Consider the following 24,783-nt stretch of genomic DNA (forward strand, 5'->3'; position numbering starts at 1 on the left):
TATATATATATATATATATATATATATATATATATAAAACCTTTTTTAGTAAAGGGTTCCTTAATCTCATCCAAAAAAACAAAAAGGTTCTATATAGAACCCCAAAGAACCCTTTTTTCTAAGAGTGTATAACCTACAGAAAACCATAATACAACCAACGAAGAACAAATAACACACACTGTATTATCTGCATCATAAACTGGGTGGTTCGAGCCCTGAATACTGATGGGTTGACAGCCGTGGTAAATCAGACCATATACCACGGGTATGACAATACATTTATTTTTACTGTTCTAATTACATTAGTAACCTGTTTATAATAGCAATATGGCACCTTGGGGGTTTGTGGTATATGGCCAATATACCACGGCTAAGGGCCGTATCCAGGCACTCCGCGTTACGTTGTACGTAAGAACAGCCCTTAGCCGTGGTATATTGACCATATACCACACCCCCTCGGGCCGTATTGATTAATTGTGCTTCCCTTTACTGACCAAACCCACAGACAGACCAATAATACACAGAAACAACCCATACTCACAACAAACTGAAAATCCCCATGCAACTCCATTATTATTGAATGGGAACTTCACTGAAACAACACATTCAGTTTGAAACTAATTGATGACCAAAGCCAACTCAAACACAATACATCTAGCTTTCATGGTTTTCATTGGGAAATTGTGTTCTGTACATTCCAGTACTTTCTTCAAAGAATTTAACACAATTGTTTGAGAAAAAAAAAAACATGTAACACACAAGCCATTACTGTGCAATTAACAATAATTTCCATAGAAATACCTGGTCATTTTCTTTAGCCTAAAATAAAGTGTTCCTCTAAATGTATATTCAACAGCAAACAAACAGCAAGGGCAGGGAGGGGAGGGATGACCACAAGTAAATATGACTCACTACTGATGAGGAGGACAAACACAATGAGACAGCTATGGACTAAACACTTGTTCCTAGGAACAAGGTCGCTCGGCACTAGATGAGAGAAGGTACACACACCTGTATGCATATCACCCCTGCTTGCCATATATGGTCACTGAGGTTATGGACAATCGTGTGTGTGGTGTGTGGGTGTGGTGTGGTGTGTGTGTTGTGTGTGTGTGTGTGTGTGTGTGTGTGTGTGTGTGTGTGTGTGTGTTGTGGTGTGGTGAGAAGATGGAGAGAATGAGAGAGAGAGAGAGAGAGAGAGGGCAAAATTCAGGTGCTGTAAATGGGGTGGTAAGATCCTGCTAGATCCTGACATATCTCACCCTTTCCTCTCCACTCCTGGTTCCACCACATTAGGTGAGTCCTTTGTACAACGTACCAAGCTATTGGTCGGTTTCTGTTTGTTTCCGCGAAGATATGATGTAGCAAAATAGGGTTTATGTTGAACAGGCTCTGTCTTGATGTAGACAATTAAGGTGAAATGTTGGCTTGGTTACTGTGGAGCCTTGGAGAGGTAGGCTAAGGAAAGCTGACCTGTGTTAGATGCTGGTATCGGCTAAAGTAGTGAAAGTGTCAACCTGCAAATGTATTGATATTGGTCATAGAAGACATAGACATTTAAATGACTGTACAACACTTCAGCTTGACGGATTGAAAAAGGATGGATCACTTTAGATTTTGGGCACCGATGGAAAAGTCTTCATGCCGTGACATGGTTGTTGCTGTATTAGATACACGTAGGCTACTTCTTAGCTTTTGTGGTCCATTTCACAGCTAGCGTTTGTGTGCATATTTTCCTTTGTGTTTTTTACATGTTAGTAGATGGCATGAGAAGGGTGGAGAAAGCAGCCTGATGAACCAAAACCAAGGACAACTAGGGCATGATCACAGGCACAGTCCCTTAGAAATTAGTTAAAGCGTGGGCTAAACAACTAGGACGTATTGTGTCTACACACACACAATGTCCAGACCATTAAACTTGGTATTAAACTTGTGCAGCTTTCTGAAATGGGGACTTTACTGATCAACCAGGTGAAACAGTGTCTTAAGGTTGTATCACTCCTGTGTTCCAATGGCACGTTGTSTTAGCTAATCCAAGTTTATAGTTTTAAATGGCTAATTGATCATTAGAAAACCCTTCTGCAATTATGTAAGCACAGCTGAAAACTGTTGTCCTGATTAAAGAGGCAATAAAACTGGCCTTCTTTAGACTAGTTGAGTATCTGGAGCATCAGCATTTGTGGGTTCGATTACAGGCTCAAAATGGCCAGAAACAAAGTACTTTCTTCTGAAACTCGTCAGTCTATTCGAACCCACAAATGCTGATGCTCCAGATACTCAACTAGTCTAAAGAAGGCCAGTTTTATTGCCTCTTTAATCAGGACAACAGTTTTCAGCTGTGCTAACATAATTGCAAAAGGGTTTTCTAATGATCAATTAGCCATTTAAAACTATAAACTTGGATTAGCTAACACAGCGTGCCATTGGAACACAGGAGTGATGGTTGCTGATAATGGGCCTCTGTACGCCTATGTAGATATTTCATAAAAAATGACCAACAATAGTCATTTACAACATTAACAATGTCTACACTGTATTTCTYATGAAGTTGATGTTATTTCAATGGACCAAAAATTWGCTTTTCTTTCAAAAACAAGGACATTTCTAAGTGACCCCAAGTATTTGAACGGTAGTGTAGATGTTATAGTATGGGGAGGGATCTACAACACTACTACTCTACATCACCTTAGTAAGAGGAGAGATGCCATTTGGCACTATGCCAGGCCCTCACCCGATGGAACCATATCAGCCAATATTATACCACAGGGTGCTGCCCTGCTTGGTCGGCCTCAGGGGTTGGTAGTAACTGTAAAGCTATGGGACCTTGAGGTCACAGGCAGGATGATTAACACAGTGCAATAAAAGTTCCCCAATCATGAACCATCTCCACCTTTGAACTGGGTTGAGGAAATCAGTGGGATTCATATCATGGTTGGTTGGCCTGGGAACGGATGTGGGAGGAGGAGTGTCCTCTGTCAACCTGTCACTCAACCAACGTTAGGCCCCTCCTTTATCATAGAGTATTATCCAATCAGGGCACAGAGAATATAAGTGTGGTTGCAATGAGTCATTATTGTATTACTCTATCAACAGACCTCTGAATAGCAGTTAGAGGATAATTATTTTCCTCATAAAGTTATTGTTTTATGATAAGCATACACACATCTATACTGTGGTTAGTTCATACGTAGGAAGACAAATTCTCAGTTGGAAATGCTAATATTGCGAAAATAGACTAAATATAATAGTAATAATGTTTTTGAGGACGTAGATTAAGCAGTGGTATAAATGTAAACAGTAAAGACATACACCCACTAGCATGGACTCATACACGAATGAGTTGCTGGAGGTGTAAATGATCAAGCTCTCAGAGTCTCACTGTAGAATCAGATGTCCAAACCCTTGTCTACAAGCTTCACATTTCYAAAGTTCACAGTGGACATTTAAATACAGATTAAACATAGGCTAGTCCAGGACAAAAATACATGCTCTGTGCCGAATTTCTATTGAAATATTTMATTTGTTCAGGACTAGGCTTAGCCTAATGTCCCGTGATCAGATTGTGTGCAGATGACCAAATTACGCAAGAGTTTACTTCATGGTTAACAGAGATTCGGTTTAGCCTATTCTGTGTCTGAGATACCGGTCCTAAAGGTTTAAAGCCTTGATAAGGTCATTGTTCTCCATCTCTCTCTTAGATTCATAGAGAAGAACTTGGCTATCATAAGAACTTGGCCTTGGCTCGCAGCAAAATGTACCAACTAAATGACTAAACATAAATGTGTCATTCCCTTAATTTATGCTGTGCAATGGAATAGACTATTACATGAAACACACTTTAGATGCATTTTCAGTTTTGACATAGATTATAATTAGTCAAATAAGCCATGAGACCATAGCAGTATAACCATTATAGACACTGTAGTAAGGCACCATGTGTTTTGGCACTCAGGAAATTGGAGACTGCTCTATGTGTTCAAGGATGTGGTAACATTTGGGCGGTACTGAGGCTTTCACTTCCTTCATTGTGGCCAACTGTTTACAATTCTCCTGCAATGGTTTCTTCAAAATAAATGGTTCATTCGAGTAGGTTCCCACCCTGCTTTTGACAGTACAATGAGCACATAGTGAGATACTCTTGAGCAGTATACTCCCAGTACCATTCTGTGACCTGAGACAGAAAATGAAATAATCTACTGAGGTGACATCATTGACTCAGAAAATTATCAACTCAAAGATATATGGGTCAACTCCTCCCATTAGTAAGTCATACAAGGTAGCGGAGCCAGGTAACACTAAGAAACAGTAGAGTTTKTAGAGTTTGTGTCTGTTTTGTTGATGAGGTTTTACGAGATTTTCAGTATTCTAAGTTCTCTGCGTCATGGTATGGAATACTATTGAATGTGTATACAACAGAATATACACTGCTCAAAAAAATAAAGGGAACACTTAAACAACACAATATAACTCCAAGTCAATCACACTTCTGTGAAATCAAACGGTCCACTGAGGAAGCAACACTGATTGACAATAAATTTCACATGCTGTTGTGCAAATGGAATAGACAAAAGGTGGAAATTATAGGCAATTAGCAAGACACCCCCAATAAAGGAGTGGTTCTGCAGGTGGCGACCACAGACCACTTCTCAGTTCCTATGCTTCCTGGTTGATGTTTTGGTCACTTTTGAATGCTGGCGGTGCTTTCACTCTAGTGGTAGCATGAGACGGAGTCTACAACCCACACAAGTGGCTCAGGTAGTGCAGCTCATCCAGGATGGCACATCAATGCGAGCTGTGGCAAGAAGGTTTACTGTGTCTGTCAGCGTAGTCTCCAGAGCATGGAGGCGCTACCAGGAGACAGGCCAGTACATCAGGAGACGTGGAGGAGGCCGTAGGGGGGCAACAACCCAGCAGCAGGACCGCTACCTCCGCCTTTGTGCAAGGAGGAGCACTGCCAGAGCCCTGCAAAATGACCTCCAGCAGGCCACAAATGTGCATGTGTCTGCTCAAACGGTCAGAAACAGACTCCATGAGGGTGGTATTAGGGCCCGACGTCCACAGGTGGGGGTTGTGCTTACAGCCCAACACCGTGCAGGACGTTTGGCATTTGCCAGAGAACACCAAGATTGGCAAATTCGCCACTGGCGGCCCTGTGCTCTTCACAGATGAAAGCAGGTTCACACTGAGCACCTATGAGCACATGTGACAGACTGACAGAGTCTGGAGACGCCGTGGAGAACGTTCTGCTGCCTGCAACATCCTCCAGCATGGACGGTTTGGCGGGGTCAGTCATGGTGTGGGGTGGCATTCTTTGTGGGGCCCCACAGCCCTCCATTGTGCTCGAGAGGTAGCTCTGACTGCCATTAGGTACCGAGATGAGATCCTCAGACCCTTGTGAGACCATATGCTGACACATGCACATTTGTGCCTGCTGGAGGTCATTTTGCAGGGCGCTGGCAGTGCACCTCCTTGCACAAAGGCGGAGGTAGCGGTCCTGCTGCTGGGTTTGTGCCCTCCTACGGCCTCCTCCACGTCTCCTGATGTACTGGCTTGTCTCCTGGTAGCGCCTCCATGCTCTGGACACTACGCTGACAGACACAGCAAACCTTTTTGCCACAACTCGCATTGATGTGCCATCCTGGATGAGCTGCACATACCTGAGCCACTTGTGTCGGTTGTAGACTCCGCTCATGCTACCACTAGAGTGAAAGCACCGCCAGCATTCAAAAGTGACCAAAACATCAGGCAGGAAGCATAGGACTGAGAAGTGGTCTGTGGTCACCACCTGCAGAAGCACTCCTTTATTGGGGGTGTTCTTGCTAATTGCCTATAATTTCCACCTTTTGGTCTATTCCATTGCACAACAGCATGTGAAATTTATTGTCAATCAGTGTTGCTTCCTAAGTGGACAGTTTGATTCACAGAAGTGTGATTGACTGGAGTTACATGTGTTGTTTAAGTGTTCCCTTTTATTTTTTTGAGCAGTGTATTAGGTTAGCTAGTTCATTCAAGACACAGTGAACCCAGCAAGACTCACACACCCCCCCCCCCTCTCCCTCCCTTTCCTTCTAGGTATATTTTCTAAGCTGAATCTGGCACCCGGCACCAGAATGCAGGTCAAAACCCAAGTTGCCAAAGTCCTGAATAAAACCACGCCAGGGCTGCAGATATGGAGGATAGAGGTGAGACACCAGAACATATATATTTTGTCATCACTACACTCTTAGAAAAAAAAGGTGCTACCTAGAACCTAAAATAAATATTTGGCTGTCCCCATAAGAGAACCCTTTTTTGGTTCCATGTATAACCCTTTTGGTTCCAGGAAGAACCCTTATGGGTTCCATGTAGAACCCTTTCCACAGAGGATTCTACATGAAACCCAAAAGGGTTATACCTGGAACCAAAAAGGGTTCTCCTATGGGGAGGGCCGAAGAACCCTTTTGGAACCCTTTTTTTCTAAGAGTGTGAAATGAATATGATAGCAGAACAAACGTCTAACATGTAAATGCCATTCCAAGTTAGGCTCTTAATCTAAACTTTTTCACACAAGGACATTAAGTGTTATTGAACTTGTTCATATTTCCTTATTGGTCAGGACATGGAGATGGTACCCTTCCCTTCTAAAGCATATGGACAATTCTATGAAGGTGACAGCTATGTCGTTCTATACGTAAGTAATCAATGTAGCATTATGTATGCGTATTCAAAACTACTCCAAAAAAGTACAAAATACACAGTGACATCCCAGTAACATATTTCTGTCTGATCCCGTAGACCAATAAGATGCGCAGCTCGTTCACCTACGACCTCCACTATTGGCTGGGAAAGGCCACCTCCCATGACGAGCAGGGGGCGGCGGCCATCTACACCACCATGATGGACGAGCACCTGGGAGGCATGGCTGTGCAGCACCGTGAGGCGCAGGGCTATGAGAGCGACACCTTTCGTGGATACTTCAAAAAGGGCATAATGTGAGTGATGTACAAAAAACAACACCTGCCTACTGCATGGATAATATGTCATGTCAAACTATTTATAGACAAACAACTCCAGTTCCTTCAACTCATTATTCACACGTCATCAGAGTGCGACGTATATTGAACACTGAACGAGAGACCTCGGTTTATTGTTTGTGTAAAATTGTGACAGTGTTTCCTTGCAAAGTTTAATTCATATACTTTTTGATTTTGTGACCACTACCATCTGTCCCGGGATTGCCAAAGCTAGCTACTAGCCTAGCTGGGAGCTATCAGTGTCAAACTAGCAGGGTTTTCCACAAACAGCTTGAACACAGTACGCAACACAGTTAGCCCTTGTCCCACGGTTATTGTTGCTGTATTCCCTGCTGCTTTTCCCCTGCAACCTGACCTGGCTGGATCTACATTGTATAGCTACCAACATCAGCGATGCTGCTACCAACAGTATGTGCAAAGATACTGCTTTCGTCCTCACTGCTGTGAGCAAATCTTGAGGACACATTTCAGATTTTGGGATTTATAACATAATCCAGGTAGAATCAGGAATTCCCCAGGGCAACTATCTAGGCCCCTTACCTTTTTCAATCTTTACTTACGACATACAGCTGGCTTTGAGTAAAGCCAGTGAGTSTATGTATGCAGATGACTTAACACTTTACACGTCAGTTACTACAGCGACTGAACTGACTGCAACATTTAACAAAAGAGCTGCAGTTAGTTTTAGAATTGGTGGCTAGGAATAAGTTAGTCCTAAATATTTCAAAAACTAAAAGCATTGTATTTGGGACAAATCAGTCATTAAACCCTAAACCTCAACTAAATCTTGTAATGAATAATGTGGAAATTGAGCAAGTTGAGGTGACTAAACTGCTTGGAGTAACCCTGGATTGTAAAATGTCATGGTCAAACATGTTCATACAACAGTAGCTAAGATGGGTAGAAGTCTGTCCATAATAAAGCACTACTCCTCATTCTAAACAACACTATCAACAGGGCAGGTCCTACAGGCCCTAGTTTTGTTGCACCTGGACTACTGTTCAGTTGTGTAATCAGGTGCCACAAAGAGGGACTTAGGAACATTACAATTGGATCAGAACAGGTCAACATGGCTGGCCCTTAAATGTACACGAAGAGCTAACATTAATGATATGCATGTCAATCTCTCATGGCTCAAAGTGGAGGAGAGATTGTGTCATGGGGCGACACAGGGCGCATACACACTGACCAACCCAGAGCACAGAGCAAACGATCCAGAGAACAAAACACATCCACAATCGACAGAGAACACAAAATAATCCCGCACAAACCTAAGCGGGCCTAACAGGCTTAAATAGACCAAAATCAAGAAACAAAAAAAGGAACAGGTGCAACTAATAAGACTAAACTAACAGAAAAGGAAAAAGGGATCGGTGGCGGTTAGTAGACCGGCGACGACGACGACCACCGAGCACCGCCCGAACAGGCAGGGGAGCCACCTTCGGTGGAAGTCGTGACAGATTGACTTCATCACTAGTGCGTAAAGAATGGTGCCGGAGGAGATGGCTGCCGTTTTACGGGCTCCTAACCAATCGTGCTATTTTGTGTGTTTTTTTTTTGTGTGTCGCATTGTTTGTAACTTATTTTGTACATAATGTTTCTGCCACCGTCTCTTATGACAAAAAATTGCTTCTGGGTATCAGGAAAGCGATTACTGACCTCGAAATGGACGAAGATTTTTTTCTTTAACGAGTCGGACGCAAAGGATTTACTCCAGATACCGGACCAGGCCCAAATCCCCTTCATTCTCACGAAGAAAAGATGCCAATACGGGGGACCATCAGTCCTATTGGCCAACGTGCAATCATTGGAGAATTGCACTGGATGAGCTCCGGTCAAGACTATCCTACCAACAGGACATTAATAACTGCAATATCTTACATGGATAATATACAGTTGGCTGTTTTTTCTGCGCATCAGCAAGACAGAATAGCTGCCTCCGGTAATACAAGGGGTGGCAGTCTGTGTCTATTTGTCAATAACAGCTGGTGCGCGAAATCAAATATTAAGGAAGTCTTAAGGTTTTACTTACCTGAGGTGGAGTATCTCATGATAAGTTGTAGATCACATTATTTACCAAGAGAGTTTTCATCTATATTTTTTGTAGCTGTCTATTTACCACCACAAACCGATGCTGGCACTAAGAACGCACTCAACGAGCTGTATAAAGCCATGAGCAAACAAGAAAATGCTCCTCCAGAAGCGGCACTCCTAGTTGTCGGGGACTTTAATGCAGGGAAACTGAAATCCGTTTTGCCTATTTTCTACCAGCATGTTACATGTGCAACCAGGTGGAAAAAAAACTCTAGACCACCTTTACTCCACACACAGAGACGCTTACAAAGCTTTCTCTCGCCCTCCATTTGACAAATCTGACCATAATTCTATCCTCCTGATTCCTGCTTACAAGCAAAAACTAAAGCAGGAAGCACCAGTGACTTGCTCAATACGGAAGTGGACAGCTGATGCAGATGCTAAGCTACAGGACTGCTTTTTGTTCCGGGATGGCATTGAGGAGTATACCACAGCAGTCACCGGCTTCATCGTGAAGTGCATCGATGACATCGTCCCCACAATGACCGTACGTACATATCCCAACCAGAAGCCATGGATTACAGGTAACATCCACACTAAGCTAAAGGGTAGAGCTGCCGCTTTCAAGGAGCAGGACTCTAACCCGGACGCTTATAAGAAATCCCACTATGCCCTCAGACGAATCATCAGAGGCAAAGCGTCAAGACTAAGATTGAATCCTACTACACCAGCTCCCACGCTCGTCGGATATGTCAGTGCTTGCAAACTATTACAGACTACAAAAGGATGCCCAGCCGCGAGCTGCCCAATTGCACAAGCCTACCAGACGAGCTAATGTAGGTATTACTGTTCTCTCTGCTGCCGCACGGCAAGCAGTACCGGCACGCCTTTGAAAGAGGGGTCTCAAATGAGCATAGGGGGTTTTAAGGGTGTGTGTGTCTCAGTCACCGGTCGCAACCCAAGTGAACACTTATGGGAGATTCTGGAGCAGCACCTGAGACAACGTTTCTCGTGGCAGAATGGTGTCGCATCCCTCCAATAGAGTTCCAGACACTTGTAGAATCTATGCCAAGGCGCATTAAAGCTGTTCTGGCGGCTCGTGGTGGGTGGCCAAACACCCTATTAAGAAACTTTATGTTGGCGTTCTTGGCAGTTACTGTAGATTGTAGTGATATTATATAGCCCCCTCCCCTCTACAGCAAAGGCCGTTTCCTCTTGTAGTGTTTCTTTATCGAATCTGAAATTGCACCGCGACTGAATGTCAGAGGGGGATGTTACTACAGCAGGCAGGAGAAAAAATAAACACTGAGGAAGTTAACACAACCATCACTTCTGCATTCTGGCTTCTGAAAAAAATCATAGTGGTCAGGCAGAAGAGTGTGTAGGGTGGAGTGGAGTCAGAGTGGTACAGCACAACAGAAATAACTTCAGAACCAAACAGTGACGCACAACGTACCTAATATGTAATGGTATTCAGCAGGGTTCAATTTCAATTGAAGCCAGTCAATTCAGGAATTGAGTTGAATTTTACATTTAAAAAAAAATTATGAAATAGTTTATCCATTTAATTGAGAAGTCATTGAAAACATATGCCTATTTTTCAATTATTGATTTAGAATTTCAGTTTACTTCCAGAATTTACTGACATCAATTCAAATTGACCATAATCCTGGTATTAATTCCATATAACATCAAAAAGGGTTTCAAACCATCATTGATGGCCGTTATCTGACAATACTCCTTGTGCCTGTTTTTCCACAGCTACAAGAGTGGCGGCGTGGCGTCTGGGATGAAGCAGGTGGAGACCAACACCTACAACATCCGCCGCCTGCTCCATGTCAAGGGAAGGAAGAATGTGGTGGCTGGAGAGGTGAGAAAGCTCACAGCCCTAGCCCCAACTCAAGCCAATATATCCCCAGTGGAATATATTACCTTCACACAGCCTCGGCTCTGCCCTCGACTAATGTCTTCTTCATTTACTATATTGCCTTCTTCAATTCTACTGGACTAGAAACAGCTCTCCACACCTCACCTCAGAAGAGATGCAGAACACTTGGGTTCAAGTGCATAAATGATTAGTCACATTTGCTGTGCCACTGACTGGCTCTGTGTAGCTCCTCTACAACTGGCATAATCACACTTAAAGACTGTCAAGAAATCACACTGATGTGTCTTTATGATCATCCCAAGGTAAATGTACTACTAATTGTGAAAGCTGAGTACAATGTCTTATAACGGAAAAATCGTTAACCCTTAGAGATATCTAACCCTTAAAGAGATTGTTGGTCGACACATCAGTGCAATTTACTGTTAGAAACCTACAGTATCAATCAGGTGCATCATACACCTATTATTTTAGAAGCGACACAAGGTACGTAAGAATTGAGGAGGGGGGTTGAATAATTTAGCATTTTTCAAACACCTGAAACAGCTTTTTCCTGAAATCTAGAGCCATAATCGTTATGCCTCATTTTATGTAAAAGAAATGTGTATATATACAGTGCATTTGGAAAATATTCCCTTGACTTTTCCACATTTTAATATATTACAGCCTTATTCTAAAATGGACAACAACAAAAAAAATCCCTTCATCAATCTACACACAATACCCCATGATGACAAAGCAAAAACTGGTGTTTAGAACTGAAATATAACATTTACATAAGTATTCAGACCCTTTACTCTGTACTATGTTGAAGCACCTTTGGCAGCGATTACAGCCTCGGGTCTTCTTGGGTATGACGCTCCAAGCTTGGCACACCTGTATTTGGTGAGTTTCTCCCATTCTTCTCTGCAGATCCTCTCAAGCTCTGTTAGGTTGGATGGGGTGTGTCGATAGCACAGCTATTTTCATGTCCCTCCAGAGATGTTCGATGGGGTTAAAGTCCAGGTTCTGGCTGGGCCACTCAAGGATATTCAGAGACTTGTCCCGAAGCCACTCCTGCGTTATCTTGGTTGTGTGCTTAGGGTCGTTGTCCTGTTTGAAGAAGAATCTTCACCCCAGTCTGAGGTCCTGAGTTCTCTGGAGCAGGTTTTCATCAAGGATCTCTCTATACTTTGCTCCATTCATCTTTCCCTCGATCCTGACAAGTCTCCCAGTCCCTGTCGCTGAAAAACATCCCCACAGCATGATGCTGTCACCACCATGCTTTACCATTGGGATGGTGTCAGGTTTCCTCCTGACGTGGCACTTGGCATTCATCAGACCAGAGAATCTTGAGGTGCATTTTTGCTCCAAGCGGGCTGTCATGTGCCTTTTACTGTAGAGTGGCTTCCGTCTGGCCACTCTACCATAAAGGTCTGATTGAGTGCTGCAAAGATGGTTGTCCTCCTGGAAGGTTCTCCCGTCTCCACAGAGGAACTCTGGAGCTCAGTCAGAGTGTCCATCGGGTTTTTCGTCACCTCCCTGACCAAGGCCCTTCTCCCCAAATTGCTGTTTGGCCGGGCGGCCAGCTCTAGGAAGAGTCTAGGTGGTTCCAAACTTCTTACTTTTAAGAATGGTGAAGGCCACTGTGTTCTTGAGGATCTTCAATGAGACGGACAATTTTTGGTACCCTTCCCCAGATCTGTGCCTCGACACAATCCTGTCTCAGAACTCTACGGACAATTCCTTCGACCTCATGGCTTTGTTTTTGCTCTAACGTGCACAGTCAGCTGTGGGACCTTATATAGACAGGTGTGTTCCTTTCAAAATCAGAATTACTTATGCAAATAAGGTATTTCAGATTTTTTATTTCGAAAAACCTGTTTTTGCTTTGCCATTACAGGGTATTGTGTAGGGGGTCTGAATACTTTCTGAATGCACTGTATATATTTCCTGTCTTGATAACGTATCTAAGCTTACCTCTTTATCTGTTCAATTGTCATTTTAATGAATGATGCACATTGATTGTTTAAGAAGTTTTATGCCTTAGGAGTTTGCATAGTTATGAGGTTGGGAGACTGGGAAGCTATTTAGCTGGTTAGCTGAAGCCATCTTCATAAAATTGCTAGGTGGCTAGTATTAAAGAGAAACAACATTTACATTTTATTTATTCATCAAGAAGGAATCAATAGGCTACATAAATTGAGAAAATTAATTTACAAGCATACCTCCGTCAGCTAAAATCAAGTAAAACGCTGTGTGTGTGTCACTCTCTCTCTCCTCCTCCACTGACGATACGGGCACTCACTAGTCACTAAAGTATCTAGTGACCTGACTAAGCATCTCTTTGCTCCGTGCACCTTGGAAGGAACCACTTCCTAGGGAGAATAGAGGGGGGTACTCTTTTCCTGATCCAGTTAGTGTGCCCCCTCTGCCAAATACCTCTGACCGATCGTTTAGTAAATAATAATGATAAAACGTGGGCTTAGAAATTACGTTTAGTCATGAATTTAACATCTGAAAATTTAAAAACAGGACAAATATGAGGAGGAATGTGCCTTTGTACCCCCTATGTTACTTGATATAACCATGTCAGCATCGAGTAAAAGCCTCAATTCGACAACTGCTCTCCTGTTGCTGTTTGTATCATATTGTTAATAAAATTCAGGGAATGTTATAATGAAATTAATCTGTGTGTCCTTTCCATCCCCATCCATCACCGTTTCCATCACCATCCATCCAACCATCCAGGTGGACATGAGCTGGAGCAGCTTCAACAAGGGGGATGTGTTCCTGCTTGACCTGGGCAACCTCATCATCCAGTGGAACGGACCTAAGAGCAACCGTATGGAAAGACTCAAGGTAAGGAGACATTTTAGACCACAGCTATAGAGAAATACAGTACTAGTTGAACATCACTTTATGGGTGACAATTTCTTCATCTAAACGCTGTGAGCAAAATGGACAGATCTCGGGAAAGTTTAGTTCCCATCTGTGCATCAGGATTTTACCGCCCCAAGTTTTCAGGAACTGAAACAGTGGAGGGGTGGCATTTTTAGTTTTTTCTTTACTTTGGTACATAATGAATGTGTGATAGGTGAAATCATGGGTCAAACTACATTGCCTTCACACCTCCAGGCATATCAGATCTGTCACGACTTCCGCCGAGGTCGGTCCCTCTCCTTGTTCGGGCGGCGTTCGGTGGTCGACGTCACCGGTCTTCTAGCCATCGCCGATCCACCTTTAATTTTCCATTTGTTTTGTCTTGTTTTCCCGCACACCTGGTTTGCATTCCCTCATTACTCGTCTTGCATATAACCCTCTGTTTCCCCCCCATGTCTGTGTGGAATTGTAATGTGTAAATGTATGTGTACTCCAGGCTGGTTTGCGGCGGGTTATTGTAACCCGTGTGTGTTTAGTTTTCTGAGTGCCGTGTTTTGTTCGCCTCAATAAAGGGCTCCGTTTGCTAACCATTTCTGCTCTCCTGCGCCTAACTTCCCTGCAGCCAGTTACGCACTCCTTTACAAGATCAGTGATAACCACGAGGAAGAGAAGTGAGAAAGGGTATATTTTTTAAGTATTCAAACAAGACCCCTAAGTAGAAAGACCTCTGCCTATAAACCTAGCCCTTACAGAATGGAAAAGCATAAAATGAAGACTGGATTGTGGTTCCAATGGCTCAGTGGGGTAGAAAAATCGTGAAAGTTGACTGTTCTGTAAGGTTGATGTTGTAGCGGTTGTTGTTCTTTGCAGGGGATGACTCTAGCCAAGGACATCCGTGACAGGGAAAGAGGGGGACGGGCGCAGGTTAGCGTGGTGGAAGGTGATGATGAGAAGTCTTCCGAGGAGGCCATGAAGCTGATGAAGCAGCACCTGGGAGAGACGAGACGAGACATCAGGGACAGCATCGCGTCTGATGACGTGGTCGACCAGAAGCTGAGGTCCAGCGTCAAGCTCTTCCAGTGAGTGCTGACCACTTCAGGGATGTTAATAACCTCCTTAGGACCTGTCATAGACATTATAGCTCTTTGTGACCTGTCATAGACATTATAAACTCTTATGACTGACATTTCATAGACATTATAAACTTGTATGACCTGTCATAGACATTATAACCTCGGATGACCTGTCATAGACATATACTGTAGCAGATGTGAACTAGCTAGTGAGAGTTAGCCATCACGCAGTATGTTACCCGGTTGGCACGCTTCTCATTATTATAGAATTATTCTGAAAAATAACATGTTTGTTCTGTGCAGTATCTCAGATGCCCAGGGGAACCTTGTGGTGCAGGAGGTAGCAGTGAAGCCTCTGTCTCAGGACCTGTTGAATCACGAGGTCAGACTCCTTGTCAATCATGGAATCATGGAAAGGGGAGGAAGCATGTTAAAGTTAATGAACTTCTCCTCTACAGCAGAGGTAACTCTGGGTCTTCCTTTCCTGTGGTGCTCCTTATGAGAGCCAGTTTCATCATAGCGCTTGATGGTTTTTGCGACTGCACTTGAAGAAACTTTCAAAGTTCTTGAAATGTTCTGAATTCACTGACCTTCATGTCTTAAAGTAATGATAGACTTGTTTCTAGTGGCTTATTTGTGCTGTTCTTGCCATAATATGGACTTGGTCTTTTACCAAGTAGGGCTATRTTCTGTATACCACATTCGTATCTGGTTGTTGCCGTCTTATTTCCCTGTTGTTTCCTGTTACTTTCCGGATATTACCCTGTTATTTCAGCACTTTTATCCACAATTTAAAGTATGTGGGCGTACGCCATGAAATCATATTGACTGAGCTTAAGCATAATAAAATGATCAGGCTCATAAAAGAATGAGAAAATGATAAGGATATACTCTTAGCCGTGGTGTATTGGCCATATCACAAACCCCCGAGGTGCCTTATTGCTATTATAAACTTGTTACCAACGTAATTAGAGCAGTAAAAATAAGTGTTTCGTCAAACCTGTGGTATGCGGTCTGATATACAACGGCTGTCAGCCAATCAGCATTCAGGGCTTGAACCACCGAGTTTATAACAAACATTAGGAACACCTTCCTAATATTGAGTTGCACTCCCCGGGTTCCCATGGTCAGTCTATGTAATGGAAAGAGAAGGTGTTCCTAATGTTTTGTTCACTCAGTGTACATCTRCTTCAATATTACTTTTGCAATACAGTAAATAGCCTATTCACTTTCCGACAGATMAACAAATTATATGTTGGAATCACGTCTCCAATTAAATCAAAAATGTAAGTGAAAAAATTGTGGCTCAGATGAAACCATCCAAGCATTAGATACAGCTCCTTTAAATGTTGATATTTGGTTGTGTTGTCAACCAAACACAATTCACTATTACTTTTGTACATAATACAGTAAATAGCTTAAAGTTAAGCGGCAATCAGCGGTTGCTACATACATTTCTGGACTTATAAATTCATGATAAAGTTGAAGTCTGAAGTTTACATACATCTTAGCCAAATACATTTAAACTCAGTTTTTCACAATTCCTGACATTTAATCCTAGTAAAAATTCCCTGTTTTAGGTCAGTTAGGATCACCACTTTAATTTAAGAGTGTGGAATGTCAGAATTATAGTAGAGAGAATTATTTACTTCAGCGTTTATTTCTTTGATCACATTCCCAGTGGGTCAGAAGTTTACATACACTCAATTAGTATTTGGTAGTATTGCCTTTAATTTGTTTCATTTGGGTCAAACGTTTCGGGTAGAGTTCCACAAGCTTCCCACAATAAGTTGGGTGATTGTTGACCCATTCCTCCTGACAGAGCTGGTGTAACGGAGTCAGGTTTGTAGGCCTCCTTGCTCGCACACACTTTTTCAGTTCTGCCCACATATTTTCTATAGGATTGAGGTCATGGCTTTGGGATGGCCACTCCAATACCTTGACTTTGTTGTCCTTAAGCCATTTTGCCACAACTTTGGAAGTATGGTTGGAGTATTGTCCATTTGGAAGACCCATTTGGGAACCAAGCTTTAACTTCTGATTGATGTCTGATGTCTTGAGATGTTGCTTCAATGTATCCACATCAATTTTCTTTCCTCATTTCCTTCCTCATGATGCCATCTATTTTGTGAAGTGCACCAGTCCCTCCGCAGCAAAGCACCCACAACATGATGCTGCCACCCCCGGCTTCACGGTTGGGATGGATGTTCTTTTTGCAAGCCTCCCCTTTTCCTCCAAACATAACGATGGTCTATGCCAAACAGTTCTATTTTTGTTTCATCAGACCAGAGGAATTTCTCCAAAAAGTACGATTCTTTGGCACTGTGTATGGTTTTTTTATGGCGGTTAGCAGTGGCTTCTTTCTGTTAGAGGCCGTTTTAACGGTGGATATAGATACTTTTCCACCTGTTTCCTCCAGCATCTTCACAAAGTCCTTTCTGATTTTTCTCTGGGATTGATGTGCACCTTTTCGCACCAAAGTACGTTCATCTCTAGGAGACAGAACGCGTCTCATTCCTGAGTGGTATGACGGCTGCGTGGGCCCATGGTGTTTAAACTTCGTACTATTGAACGGGTATCTTCAGGGTTTGGAATTGCTCCCAAGGATGTACCAGACTTGTGGAGGTCTACACTTTTTTTTGTGCGGTCTTGGCTGATTTCTTTTGATTTTCCAATGATGTCAAGCAAAGAGGCACTGAGTTTGAAGGTAGCGCCTTGAAATACATCCACAGGTACACTCCAATTGACTCAAATGATGTCAATTAGCTATCAGAAGCTTCTTAAAGCCATGACATAATATTCTGGAATTTTCCAAGCTGGTTTAAGGCACAGTCAACTTAGTGTATGTAAACTTTTGACCCATTGGAATTGTGATAGATGTGAATTATAAGTGAAATAATCTGTCTGTAAACAATTGTTTGAAAGATTACTTGTCATGCACAAAGTAGATGTCCTAACCGACTTGCCAAAACTATAGTTTGTTATGAAGAAATTTGTGGAGTGGTTGAAAAACAGGTTAATGACTCCAACCTAAGTGTATGTGAACTTCCGATCTCAACTGTATGTACCCATTCATTCTTGAAGAATACAACTTTTAGCTTGTTCAACTGTCATACCCAATCAGAACCTCGAATATAAGCTTGTTTTACTCCAATGTTTGTTAAACAAAGTAAATGTAAACAAACACTGTCCTGTATAGCCACAAAACATGCGTAAAACTATAATTTTTGTATCCATAGCTCTGTCTATGAATTTGAGACTCGGTTACATTTCTCCAGCCCCATCCTTCAGCTTTTTACCGAAACAGTGGCAAGGGCATGCAGTGAATGGAATGGTATCAAACAAATGGAAACTAGGTGTTTGATACCATTCCATTGATTAAGAGCCCCTCCTCCCCATTTAAAGTGCCACCAGCCACCACTGCTTTTAATGTAATATTAAAATGCAATCCAGGTGGTTAGGTTGTGCTATTATAGGAAGCACAGTGATAGCACATTAAGTTGTATAAATACAAATTATCTGACATTGTTTTTCAATTGGAATTTGGTTGTGCTTTTCGATGGCTGTCTTTTTGAGTGGGTGAATTTGACCAAAATGTCCACCTTGAAACGTCGTAGTGTGCCCAGTGGGCTGAATCTGTTAGAATGGTTGCAGACATTCTGACTATGCCACACAAGAATTGTGCAGCAATGAATAATGCAGTGCTGACACTCATTTAGGCAAACATTAAACCTCTTTAGTTGGCAGTAGAGGCATCGATAAATTAAATTGTATTAAGTGAAACATCATCTAATCTAAATGTACTAATTTCACAGGATTGCTATCTGTTGGATCAAGGTGGTATACGGATCTTTATCTGGAAAGGAAAGAAGGCTTCCGAGGCCGAACGGTCCGAGTCTTTGGATAAAGCAGAAGTGAGCTGCACCTCTTGACACGTTTTAATTTCACAATGCTTTTGATATCCCTTTGCTGTCCCCTGGATGCTTTTTAGTTGAATACAGGGGGGCCCTAAAATATCACCTCCTCCCCCCTTTTTGTACAACCCAGATACCAGATAATTAAACAAGTTAACCCTAAAAATCACCTGGATACCTGAAACACGTCTTCCGGTCCTGGATCACAGATACACACAATCACTTACCAATTCAACTCTCTCTGACACCCATATCTCTTTACCAACCTAATTTAAGAATACTTTTTTTTTTTTAAAGGGAGGGGCACTGCATCGCAGTGCTAGCTGTGCCACCAGAGACTCTGGGTTCGAGCCCAGGCTCTGTCGCAGCCGGCCGCGACCGGGAGGTCCATGGGGCGACGCACAATTGACCTAGCGTCGTCCGGGTTAGGGAGGGTTTGGCCGGTAGGGATATTCTTGTCTCATCGCGCACTAGCGACTCCTGTGGCGGGCCGGGCGCAGTGCACGCTGACCAGGTCGCTAGGTGTACGGTGTTTCCTCTGACACATTGGTGCGGCTGGCTTCCGGGTTGGATGCGCGCTGTGTTAAGAAGCAGTGCGGCTTGGTTGGGTTGTGTTTCGGAGGACGCATGGCTCTCGACCTTCGTCTCTCCTGAGCCCGTACGGGAGTTGTAGCGATGAGACAAGACAGTAACTACTAACAATTGGATACCACGAAAATGGGGAGAAAAAGGGGGTAAAAAAAATATATATAATTATTTTTTAAAGGGAGGGGAGTGATATTTTAGGACCCCTCTGTATTCAACTAAAAAGCATCTTGTAATTCTAGGCATACAAGAAGGCGAAGGGCTACCCTATCTCCACCTACGTCGAGACGGTGAACGATGGTGCCGAGTCTGCCGTGTTCAAGCAGCTGTTCCAGAGGTGGAGCGTGAAGGGTCAGACTGTAGGGATGGGGACCACAAACAGTCCAGGCAAAATTGGTGAGCAAGTCACACACAAAAAACACTGAATGAGCCAACATTGGTATCTCTAAATGTTTTTTCTTGACAATGCAGCCAAGGTTGAGCAGATCAAGTTTGATGCTACTTCCATGCATGCAAGGCCTGACGTGGCTGCCCAGCAGAAAATGGTCGATGACGGAACAGGCGAAGCAGAGGTTGGTAACAACCTGTAATAACTAGCTTTGACAAAATAATTATTCATAATCCTCCCCTTTAAACTGTATATCCAATGGAAATCAACACTTCCCATTTTCCTCCAATCAGGTGTGGAGGTTAGAGGACAGTGAACTGGTGCCTGTGGACAGGAAGTGGTTGGGCCACTTCTACGGAGGCGACTGCTATCTCATCCTCTACAAATATGAAGTCAGCAACAGGAGTCACTACATACTATACATATGGCAGGTCAGAACACCCTCCTATCCAACATTCCCTCTTTGGCATTATCGGCATAGCTCTCTGTCTGCCTGGCAATCAAGCTTTGATAATACCAGAAATGTTTTATATGAGCAGAGCTTAATTCCATGACTTAGTCTCTGTCTTGCTTGATTTCCATGCAACCTTATGCAGAAAGGTACAGTAACTACGGTGTGTTTGATGTGTACAATGTAGGGTCGCCATGCGAGCACCGGAGAGCTGGCTGCCTCTGCTTTCCAAGCCGTGAACATCGACCAGCAGTACAACGGTGAGCCAGTTCAGGTCCGAGTGCCCATGGGGAAAGAACCACTCCACCTCATGGCCATATTCAAGGGCAAGATGGTGGTCTACGAGGTAGGCGCTTCATGGTATTCCTTTGTCAAAAGGGATTTCAAGTAATTCATCTTAAAAGAGGTGACTGTAATATGAGACCACATAGATCTTATTCAATTACGAGACAAATTAAAAAGTCCAAATTATGTTTGACATCATCTAGTTCCATCTTGGTGATTGGAATCTCATCATGAATGTTGTCCTATCTCATCATCAAGATTGTAATCATGGTTTGCAGGAGGGGAGCTCCAGGGCCAACTCTARACATGTCCAGCCGGCAGTTCGTCTCTTCCACATCCACGGCACCAACGAGTTCAACACCCGCGCCATCGAAGTGCCAGCACGCTCTTCGTCCCTCAACTCCAACGACGTCTTTGTGCTCAGCACTGACACTTGCTGCTATCTGTGGTACGGAAAGGTAGGCACCATTTCAGAGAAATGCCATAAACTTGTAATCCAGGTTTGACAATGTAACAGTTCTCCAGTTAAGCACTGATGAGGAGAGTACAAGGGCTGTACCTAGTTATGCGACAGGTATGACTCTTATCCCTTGCAGGGCTGTAGTGGTGATGAGCGAGAGATGGGCAAATCCCTGGCAGACATCATCTCCAGGAGGGAAAAACATGTAATCGCAGAGGGCCAGGAGACGGCTAACTTCTGGGTAAATCTGGGAGGCAAGACCCAGTATGCCAACAGCAAGAGGTACCACACTTGATCCCTTGGTTTTATAGTTCCCTAAGGGCCCTATTCAACTGAACTCAGTTAGCGGGTTTAAATTAAATGTATTCATAAACCCATTGTACAACACAACAAAACACTGTCTAGTACAATGTAACTGAAAATGACATCCCCTTCTGATGCCTTCTGCCTGGGTCGTCTGTGGTCTCTACCAAGGTTTCAGGAAGAGCACAACAACATCACCCCACGTCTCTTCGAGTGCTCCAATCAGACAGGCCGCTTCCTGGCCATGGAGGTCACCAACTTTAACCAGGACGATCTGGACGAAGATGACATCATGCTGCTGGACATCTGGGATATGGTGAATACCTGTCTTTTTAACCCTGGAATCCAAACTGATGTGCTGTGTTTCCCCGTTGTTTCAGTTTGGTCTTCAGGCAGGATACTACTGCACTGTCCTTTGGTCGTCTATATCAATTAGTGCTGAGCGATTAGTGCTTTTTGGGGTTGGTTTGGTTTCAGTTAGATTATTAAGAAATAATCACGGTTTTCCATTTCGTTTTTCGATTATTTGGGTTGAACGCTGTAACACAGAACAAAACAATGAATAAAAGTTCCGTGATGATAGTGACTGCTCAATACTGCTTATTCCCTTATTAACCATAATTTATTCACATTACTTCATAAAATATTTCAGTTGAAGTGTATATTACATATGTTTTATTTGATGACTTTATTATGTCATTCCAATTCATCATCTCATCTCTATTGCCTATGCTGTCTGACAAAATCACTATTTTGTAGATCTTCAATGTAAATAAGGCATACATTTATGACTGCTGAATACCAACTATAAATCACTTTGATAATGTTTTTTCAGGTAGAGATGCCTCGCGAAGCAACAGCTGCTCTCTATATGCCCTCACGATTGCGCATTCTTGTCCCTTCCGTATCAGGCTAAAAGAAACACAGACCAGAAAAGATTATGGTCATTGTAGTTAATTATCACGCTTTGTGCACTAAACTAGGTAGATTATTGGACTGTTGGAAACTTCAACTCCCTACTACATCGCACAGTTGAGGCTAGAACTGATTTATCTCTAGAGAAACTGTGCAATGTGCGCATTGAGCTCACAGGAGAAGAAAAAAAAAAAATGGAATTAAAATAATTGAACCGCTGTCAGTCAATTGGTTGTTTTAATAAACGAAAAATAAAAGACATTTCAGTTAATCGCTCAGSACTACCATCAATCTACGATCTGGAGGTTTGGTTCTTTTAAAACACAGGAGGTCCTCTTCCTCCTCAGGTGTTCCTGTGGTTGGGCAAGGGAGCTAATCAAATAGAGAAGGAGAATGTGGTCCCCACGGCACATGAGTACCTGAGGACCCACCCAGGTGGTCGAAATGTGGACACCCCCATCGTGCTGGTCAAGCAGGGCTTTGAGCCTCCCACCTTCACAGGCTGGTTCCACGCCTGGGACCCACACATGTGGAGTGTATGTAGCATGCTTTGTAGTCAGGATAATTATGAGATGATAATACATATTGTAAGAGGGTCAAATACGTATGACAAGCCTAACAATGCATTCTAACTGCATAATGATGCATTTCACCGCTTGGCTTCAGGTAGTGTTACCAAAGTCTCTTTACTCAGGGCACAAAAGATTGAATTAAACAAGCTGCTTTGCTTTGTATATCTACAGGGAGGGAAATCCTACCAGGAGTTGAAGGCTGAGCTTGGGGACGCCACCGACATCATCCAGATCACCGTGGTGAGTCTCTAATCTCTCTCAAGCCCACTGACGTCACCTGATTTACGAAACAGTTCTCATGTAAACATTCTTTACAAATGCACAGTGCAACGTACAGTATGCAATCCAAAGGAAATGTACAGTATTTACGTGTTAATGTTAATATGCATTAGAAAACATGTCCACCAATGAAGTTCCCAAAGGTCTAGCTACCATTTGACCAGGTGTTCTAACCTAGGCAAGTCAAATCCAAACAATTATTGTGTCATCATAGAAACCACAGTCAGATATTATGTTCTGTTCTGGTTAAATTAATGGTCTGTTGTCTGTTTATGGCTACAGGACAGAACCACATCCAAGAGCATTGGAGAACCACTGCTGTCCCCCACCGTTGGGGCCACCTTCCCCGCAGACAAGCTGTTGAACCGCCAGACAGAGGACCTGCCCGATGGGGTTGACCCCACCAAGAAGGAGGTAAAATAACAATGGATCTCCATGATTGGTCTCTCGCCAGTCTGTACTTCAGTGTAGCTGTCAGCTAAATTCCTGATTATTGTAGTCAGTCACTCATCTATTTTAACATGGACTATACCATACCTCGATCTTTTCCAGGAGTATCTGTCCAATGATGACTTTGCTCTGATCCTGGGTGTGTCCCGGGTAGAGTTCTACTCCATGCCCACCTGGAAGCAGCAGCATCTGAAGAAAGAGAAGGGTCTGTTCTAGGAGAAGAATATCGACACCTCAGGTCTCATTTTGACAGTGTAAAATAGCAGCGTGATGTTGTCAAATCACACTGTATCTCCTCAAATACTCTCATGGGAATCTATTTCATAGGGAGTTTGGAATGCAAGAACTATACATCTTAATTCTGTATCTTGAATTTGCACCGTTATTCGTGCATCCTTAAACTCAAAAAATATTGCCCCTGCGTGGACTTTGCATCATTCCAAATTAGATCCACTAAAACAAAAGTATAGGGAGAATATCAGACATGGTTAACACTAGCACTGCTTTTTTGCGGTGTCAAAATTAGGCCCCTCATGTTTTGTCACACATTCTCAGATTGGCTAACAGTAGGTTGGTTATCAAATTAATGTGCCTTAGGCTTTTTTTTGTTTGTTTCTGAAATGTTGCTGTTGTAATTTAAACAATCAAGTTATGAAGAGATAAAGTGTAGGTGATAGGAATAATTATATACGTTTTGTTATCTGAGATTTATCATAGGCACAATAAGCAGCACTTTTCCCCTGAATTGCTACTTGTGTCACCGAATTCTACCTGAATATGTAATGTAGATGTCAAGCATTTAAGACTAAGCAGGAGATGATATTGGTTCTATACTTTATTTTCACAATGAGCCTTAACATTGAAAATGGATCTAAAATGMATCTTTGTAATGCCAATATTCAGAGGACCGCAAAGGCTTAGTTATATGTTGTAATGCAGAAATATAAAGATTAGTTACTTCATATGCTTTATAATATAAATGTTTAGATCTAATGTATCAATGAAATTCAAGATTGTCAAATGGGGATAACTACTGCGGTATTTAGTTTTTGCTATGTTGGATAAACACAGATTAATATGTCTTTATATGAAGACCCTTCAGATGCCATGCTGAATGGCAGTCAATAAAGATAATATTCCCGACTTTGTGTAAGTTCAATACCTTCAGCAAATCATAATAACTAAAATTGGATGTGAAATGAAATAGCAAAGTGTGGTAAAATACAGTTATTAACCGGTTCCCTTGCTTTTAAAAAACAGTTCTGTTCCGTAACAGTATAAATCACTTTCGTTTCCAGTTCAGATTCTGTTCCT

At 42.7% G+C, this 24,783-nt stretch overlaps 1 protein-coding gene and 1 long non-coding RNA gene across 4 annotated transcripts in view; one reads left to right on the forward strand and one right to left on the reverse strand.

Moving 5' to 3' along the window:
* LOC111973794 (villin-1-like) overlaps nucleotides 1-24,610 on the forward strand; it is a 35,438-nt gene extending 10,828 nt beyond the window's left edge. For 2 of the 3 annotated variants that reach the window (XM_024001209.2, XM_070446891.1), the window contains exons 2-20: nucleotides 6,073-6,182; nucleotides 6,596-6,670; nucleotides 6,775-6,971; nucleotides 10,809-10,917; nucleotides 13,663-13,773; nucleotides 14,665-14,873; nucleotides 15,171-15,249; nucleotides 18,683-18,781; nucleotides 19,609-19,762; nucleotides 19,838-19,938; nucleotides 20,048-20,185; nucleotides 20,393-20,551; nucleotides 20,769-20,948; nucleotides 21,087-21,232; nucleotides 21,425-21,569; nucleotides 22,516-22,704; nucleotides 22,912-22,980; nucleotides 23,302-23,433; nucleotides 23,572-24,610. In XM_024001209.2, coding sequence (XP_023856977.1) covers nucleotides 6,111-6,182; nucleotides 6,596-6,670; nucleotides 6,775-6,971; nucleotides 10,809-10,917; nucleotides 13,663-13,773; nucleotides 14,665-14,873; nucleotides 15,171-15,249; nucleotides 18,683-18,781; nucleotides 19,609-19,762; nucleotides 19,838-19,938; nucleotides 20,048-20,185; nucleotides 20,393-20,551; nucleotides 20,769-20,948; nucleotides 21,087-21,232; nucleotides 21,425-21,569; nucleotides 22,516-22,704; nucleotides 22,912-22,980; nucleotides 23,302-23,433; nucleotides 23,572-23,685 — 2,478 coding nt within the window. In that variant the 5' untranslated portion in view covers nucleotides 6,073-6,110 and the 3' untranslated portion in view covers nucleotides 23,686-24,610. Of the gene's footprint in view, nucleotides 1-6,072; nucleotides 6,183-6,595; nucleotides 6,671-6,774; nucleotides 6,972-10,808; nucleotides 11,238-13,662; nucleotides 13,774-14,664; nucleotides 14,874-15,170; nucleotides 15,250-18,682; nucleotides 18,782-19,608; nucleotides 19,763-19,837; nucleotides 19,939-20,047; nucleotides 20,186-20,392; nucleotides 20,552-20,768; nucleotides 20,949-21,086; nucleotides 21,233-21,424; nucleotides 21,570-22,515; nucleotides 22,705-22,911; nucleotides 22,981-23,301; nucleotides 23,434-23,571 lie in introns of those variants that run through there. The other variant, XM_024001214.2, reaches the window with a different exon arrangement.
* Nucleotides 12,862-23,658, reverse strand: LOC111973810 (uncharacterized). The gene is made up of 3 exons (XR_002878645.2): nucleotides 23,557-23,658; nucleotides 22,927-23,017; nucleotides 12,862-13,744 (listed from the first exon to the last, which is right to left on the reverse strand). It is a non-coding gene; the product is annotated as an uncharacterized lncRNA (long non-coding RNA).
* Nucleotides 24,611-24,783: the final 173 nt, after the last annotated feature.

This window comes from Salvelinus sp. IW2-2015, linkage group LG2 (genome assembly GCF_002910315.2).
Source record: "Salvelinus sp. IW2-2015 linkage group LG2, ASM291031v2, whole genome shotgun sequence".
Taxonomy (NCBI): domain Eukaryota; kingdom Metazoa; phylum Chordata; class Actinopteri; order Salmoniformes; family Salmonidae; genus Salvelinus; species Salvelinus sp. IW2-2015.